Here is a 6,633-nt window from a genome sequence, read left to right as displayed (position 1 = left end):
TCTCTCTCTCTCTCTCTCTCTCTCTCTCTCTCTCTCTCTCTCTCTCTCTCTTCCATTCTGCTGTTTTTCTAATCTACAACTAAATTTAAATTAAACCTTCTTCCCTCACCTCCTGTCCACAGGTGCCTTTCTCTTCCCCTTCATCCTGATGTTTATCCTGCTTGGCTTCCCCCTCATGTTCTTTGAACTCGGTTTTGGACAGTTTGCCGCCCTTGGACCGGCTGCCATCTTTGACAGAATCTGCCCTATTCTCAACGGTAAGGCCATGGCTTCTCGTTATGACTGTCGCCCCTTAAACAGTTGAAATTGTCTAAGATGACCAGCCATTGATGTGGAGAAAAGTGGTTGTCTTAGACAAGTGGACGTCTTACACACTGTTATTCTTATGTTTAAAAAATATGCAAGGGAGGATATGGGAAGTGGCTGTTTGCAGAGATGACAGGTGGCGGTTACAGCCTGTTGGACTGTATTTGCAGAGGGGTTTTTTTGCATTCTGGAGACAAAATTCAATATCACTGGTAACAAATTGACATTATAGCTCTGTTGTTTTTTCCCCCATAAATTGATATGGAAGCCACTACTTTTTGGTACAAATTAGTAAAGCCATAATTTTGGAATATAAATTACCAATGTAACTTTTTAACACAAACTCATATGTAAGCTGTTTTGTTTTTTAATGAATACAAATTGACCGTAACACTTTGCCGCCTCATCTCGCAGATTGGAGATGTTTACCACCCAGTTTCTTTGGATTTTCCCCAAAATATGATGGCAAAGTGTAGTAAGCATTGTTGTTTTATATTGGTGATGCTCCTCTTTTGACATGGCTGTCATGCTCTTATGTTGTTGACCTGGTACTGTCCCGTCACTAGGTATCGGCTATGGCATGGTGGCTGTCTCAGCTATGGTGGCCTTCTACTACACAGTCATCATAGCCTGGGCGTTCCTCTACATGTTCAAGTCCTTCACCTCAGAGCTGCCCTGGGAGCGCTGCCACCCGGACTGGAGCACTGAGAGTGAGTTTTCCAGGGTTGAGAAGATAAACTTTTCTTTTAATCAATTTTTTTTGTGGTTTTCTTTTGCTCATTAAATTTTTTCTTCTTTACTCCATCAAATATTATTTTTTACCGCCCGGGGCGGTTCTACTGACCGAAGTGTCTTTAGGCTTAGGTCATTCCCAAAGGGGGGATATTAACCATGTTCTTATGCACAGTAGAATTGTGATTGTAAATGGGCTGATTCATCAGTGTCATGCTCATAACTGTGCCTGAACTGCAACAGGGAACTTGTTTTTTCTTTCCTAATCCTTACTATCGTCATTTTACCTTTATTTTTTTGGTATGTTTGTCACACTCTTGTGACCAGCTATTTCCGGGGTACCTTGGTAGTTGAAGCAGACTTTGTGCTGTTGAGGCTAGAGAGGTGTGCAGAGTAAGCCTGATTCCTTGTAAGAACTTCTCTGTTGACATCCTCCCCTTTGAGCTCATATAACCTTATGCAGTTGCGAACGCCGTAAAACCTTACTAAAACAAAAGATTATTTTTAAACTTAATCAAAGATTTTATTCTTTACTCCCAGATTATTTCTTAACTGTTACTCCCAAAAGATTGTTTCTTACCTCCCAAAACGTTATTCCTTAACTCCCAAAATAGTATATTTCTTAACTCAGCTAAAAGATTATTTCTTCACTTGCTTTTTTAAACTTAAAGTTAATTTCATAACTGAATATTATTTTGTTAATTCAGTCCAAGGTTATATCTCCACCCAGTAGAAGGTTTTTTATTACCTCAATAAACGATTATTTCTTAGGTAGCTTGGTAAAAAATTAGTTCTTTTGTAACTCAAGCCGAATGCTAAGAATTATTTTCCTAGTTCATAATGAATGGAAAGATTCCAGTTACCTCAATCAAGGCCTAAGGAGTTAACCGCTGATGTGCTGTTGTTCCCCAATGCAGGCTGCTACTCTCACAAGGATGCCTCAGAATGCACGGTAGTCAACGGATCCCTTTACTACAAGCAACGCTGCTACAACGAGACGGAGGTCAACATCTTCAACATCTCCAGTCTGGCATCGAACAAATCGGACCGTGCAACACCCTCCCAGGACTATTTCGAGTAAGAATTTTTATTAAGATAGATTGTTAAACAAATCAGACCATGCAACACCCTCCCAGGACTAATTTGAGTAAGATTTTTTATTTAGATAGATTGTATTTGGAAAATGAAAAACTTAAGATAAGAGAATGAAATAAAAAATCTGTTGGAGCTATAGGAAAACGGATAAATGAGTACGATGAAATTTATTGTGTCTCCGTTTTAAGAATATTGTTGCGTCTTCCTTGATGCGAAATACATGTACATGGCATTGTTTCAATTCTGTTAACAGTAAGATGTTATTAAAGAAGGTAGAATAAAATGTATTGTTCCTCCTTTTTTAAAAGAAACTGACTGTGTCTCCCCTTTAGTGAAAATATATATGCATCATTGTACCAACTCGATAGTACATCATACCATATCTGCCCAGCACTTTTTCGAGTAAGATTTGTAATTAAGACTGGTAATATGTATCGCGGCGTAGTGGAATCTGGCGCTCGTCAATTTTTGGGCATATGGGGTTATTGGTACCATCTTAAAGCCTGGTCATTAGTCTCCCTTTTGGTGAAAGAAATATCTGTCTATGTTGAATACACGTCAAAATATTTGCGATTGAAGAAGGTCAGGGTCGTCTGGTTTCAGGGGTAAAAATAAGCGGGTAAAATGGCCGCCAAAGTTTGGTAACTCCCATATAGCCTTGCTGTCATTGGAAACTGAAAATTTACATTTTCTGTGCCGTAATGTTTTTCAGTAAAATCCACACCAAAGTGTGTTTACAAATGCACACAAAAGGTGTTGGGCCCAAAAAAAAAGAAAATTAGAAAATAATTGCCCATTGGCCAAAAAAATGCTCATTTCTTTGATTTCATTATTTCGGCCCCCCCAAAAAAGCTCATTTCTTTGATTTCATTATTTTGACGAGCACCTGATTTCACCACCATGCCTCACATATATGTTTTATAACTCTTCCATTTGAAGCTGACACTAAATAAGTTTATGTACCCGCTTGATAATATATGTGCATACTCAATTTCATACCCCCCTCCACACACACACACAGACTCTGCAAACACAGATGCAGATAGTCTCCTCCTCCATTATTTTGTCAATGCTCTTCTCTTCAATGCAACTCTAAGACATTGAGAAAGGGGACAACAACTGTTAATCTCCCCCACAGGCACGGAATCTTGAAGATGTCGGACGGCATCAACGATATCGGCATGATCCGCTGGCAGATTATGCTGTGTCTGGCCCTCACCTGGACCCTCACTTTTTTGTCTCTCAGCCGTGGAGTCAAGAGCGTCGGCAAAGTGAGTACTTTTTTTTTATTATGCCCGTCTAGATGTTGATGTGGATGAATCATTTCAAAGTTTAGCTATGTGGTTGTTTTTTTTTGTTGGTTTTTTTTGGTGTGTGTGTTTGTGTGAGAGAGAGAGAGAGAGAGAGAGAGAGAGAGAGATGGTTAACTTCCACCATCTTATAAATCCAAACCCCCATTGTCTTATCTCTGGCCACCATCACTACCACCATGACCGTTTGTCTGTGTGTCCACTGTCCTGTCTCCACATGATTGACTGTTTGTCTGTGTGTGTGTGTGTCCACAGGTGGTGTATTTCACAGCCCTGTTTCCCTACCTGGTGCTGACCATCCTGTTCTTCCGAGGTGTCACTCTGGACGGCTCCAAGGACGGCATCATCTACTACCTCACTCCGCAGTTTGACAAACTCATCGAGGCTAAGGTCATTTTTACTACTCGCCTTTGGGCAGTTGTGTGTGTGTGTGTGTATATGAGGGGGGGGGGGAGGCGGGGCGGGGCGGTTAATAGTTAAAAACCAAAGGTTTCAACTTTCACATTGCTGTATGCATAAAGAATTACATATACAGGGTGATCCGAAAAAAACTTTACAGCTTGTTTTGTAAATATCTTCCTCCATACTGAAGTTTTGCTTTTCAGATTTCAACATAACGTTTTGATGCCAAAAGGAATTTTTCTGATATGTATTTTAGATAAGTCTATTGAATGGTTTTGCTCTATATAGCGCATAAAAAAACCAACCCATTTTCAACCTTGTCGCCATTTTCATAGCATGACGCACCAGTTCGCATTTGGCCTATCACTAAAAGTTGCAACAATCGCGTTATATTGCAAGATACAGCAGTCTAACAAGTCAACAGAAGTCTGCAGATATCACTTTAGTTTTTTTTGGATCGCCCTGTACTTCTCTCGACTTGTAATTTGATGGATTGGCTACTTACTATGCGCTAAAATTGTAATGTGCCGAGGCAAAGGATGGGGAATCTGTTCTTCATTCCGTTACAGATACTTGCTATTTTGTGTTGAATCGAAATCATCAGGTTTTATTTTAGTTTTAATGTTTGAGGTGTTTCAGAAGATAATGTAGCCTTCTCGCAGACTCAAAAGTGGTCTTGATTTGAGTTGACCGCTGGGCCTTTCTCCAACGTACTCATGTCATTTGAGATTCTCAGTATTGTTTATGGTTTAGTGGCGAGACTTTAGTTGTTGCGCACAAAAGGCTTGAGTTTGGTTTGTGATGAGAGATCTGTTCCATTGATTGTTTCCGTCTTTCTGCTGGAGTGTATCCCATTCAGCCCACATTGCTGCCGTCTTATGACAGAAAAATACATATACAGTCGAACCTGTGTAAGACGGAATTGCAAAGGAGCGGGGAAAAAATTCCGTATTAGACAGGGGAATTTAGGAGGGAGGTGGAGGTTGGGGGGGGGGTTGGGATCAGGGATCGCTTGTCCGATCGGCAAGCAGTCATCAAAACTTCACACCTCTCAGCTGCTATCCTGTCTGATAATGACATGCGTCAGTCTTGCATATCCAATTACCACCAGTGCTTACCTTTCATAGGACCACTGTTTGACCTATTAAAAACAGAAACATTTGAACATTTCCTTTGCTTCCACCCTTAGTCCCACCCACCAATGCCACCCCTCACTGCCATCTTTGTAACAACGATTAGAGGAACTCTGTTCTCGGCTGGCCGTACGATCAGAGCGGCAGGCATTGCTCAATCTCATTTCACACCTCTGGCTTCTAGCTACCAAGGAAAGTTTCCGTAGTGGCTCGCTACTCGAGCACTCTCACAGGCAGTTGTGAGATTTCACACCCACACTACACTGACCATCTGCATCGCTCAGGGCTCACATGATGGGGTAACATCTACCCCCAAATTGCACCCCTACTCCCCTTCCTCGCCCAGCGGCATGGCCATGGCCTTAGGTTTAGAGCCGGCGGAACCAAACTTGCGAGTTTTATTTCAAATCAGGGCTGAGCGGGTGAAGCATTTTCCGTCTTAGACAGGTGAAACCCTCTGAAGAGAGCTGATTTTTCTTTCCCTTTCCGCGTTGGACAGGTTTCCGTTTTATACAGGTAATTAAAGAGGAATATATCAAGGGGGGGGGGAGCGGGGAGATTCCGTTAAGACAGGTTTCCGTTTTACACAGGTTTCCGTTAAGGCAGGTTCGACTGTATATATATGCCAAAAATGAAATTTCACGAGAGAAGGAAAAGCTAACTTTTTCTGTGTGTTTCAAATTATAACTAAGATTTGGTCAATTTAATTATTTTTTGTCAATATTCATTGGCCGGTCTAACTTTTTGCGTGATTTCCTGAGGTATTCAGTAAATGAGTATGGAATAATTGATTGAAATTTCTTTTGTCGTAACGATATCGATGTAATTAGGTCACAGTGCATATTTTCAGTAGCCCAAATTTTTCTTGATTTTAATAGTACAGCCATAAAACCTAGATAGAAGGATTTGTCATGAAAAGGGTTTTCTCCCCTGTATAAAAATGCTACTTGACCTATTTACGCATATACAGTTTCTTTTCATAAGACGGCAGTTTTTGGTGCTGACAGGCAATTATGGCGATAGGAGTCTGAAACTTTGGCAATATTTTTAGGGTTTTCAGCTAAAGCTTTAAGGTCAGGGTGTTTTCAGTGTTTTGTTGTAAGGGGTCAGTTGTGTTTTGTTCATTTGCTGAAACCGAAAATTTTATGACATTTATTAATACAAGTTTCATTATGAAAGCTTAGGAGTAAAAACCCCACCCCACACCCCAGTTGTGCCATTATTCTATGAAAGTTTGCTTTTTATTATTTTATTTTTTTAGATTACAAACATGAAGTATGACATTAAACAATGAAAGATGCATTTCCTCCTGGTCTCACTGACTTGGTTCTGTTTCTTCTTTCACCATTTCAGACATGGGTATCTGCTGCTGTCCAGATTTTCTTTGCGCTGAGCCCGGCATGGGGAGGTCTGATCACACTGTCCAGTTACAACAAGTTTCACAACGATTGCTACAAGTGAGGAGCCATTTCCATAGTGGGCCACCATAGTAGTGGTTTTTTTTTTTAAAGGAAAAATGGAAAAGTTCCTGTTTCACTGGGTTTTTGCATGTCACGATTTGTTGGGTTGTTTAAGGAGTTTTTCAGCTTTCCGTCCCGCGCTCCTCTTTACAAACCTTGGGGTACAACGTACACCGCCGGTCGATGGACTCCGTT

General features: G+C 40.8%; 1 protein-coding gene across 1 annotated transcript in view; it reads left to right on the top strand.

Annotated features, from left to right (window-relative positions):
* The window catches only part of LOC101857997 (sodium- and chloride-dependent glycine transporter 1), a gene marked incomplete at its 5' end in the record, with an annotated part of 20,992 nt that overhangs the window by 1,874 nt on the left and 12,485 nt on the right, over positions 1-6,633 (top strand). Inside the window, 6 exon segments of the mRNA XM_013090551.2 lie at positions 123-257; positions 873-1,016; positions 1,956-2,115; positions 3,272-3,404; positions 3,699-3,833; positions 6,332-6,435. Coding sequence (XP_012946005.1) covers positions 123-257; positions 873-1,016; positions 1,956-2,115; positions 3,272-3,404; positions 3,699-3,833; positions 6,332-6,435 — 811 coding nt within the window.

This window comes from Aplysia californica, unplaced genomic scaffold, assembly GCF_000002075.1.
Source record: "Aplysia californica isolate F4 #8 unplaced genomic scaffold, AplCal3.0 scaffold01333, whole genome shotgun sequence".
In the NCBI taxonomy this organism is placed as follows: domain Eukaryota; kingdom Metazoa; phylum Mollusca; class Gastropoda; order Aplysiida; family Aplysiidae; genus Aplysia; species Aplysia californica.
Note: the sequence above shows the minus strand (reverse complement) of the source record. Positions and strands in the feature narration are given on the sequence as shown.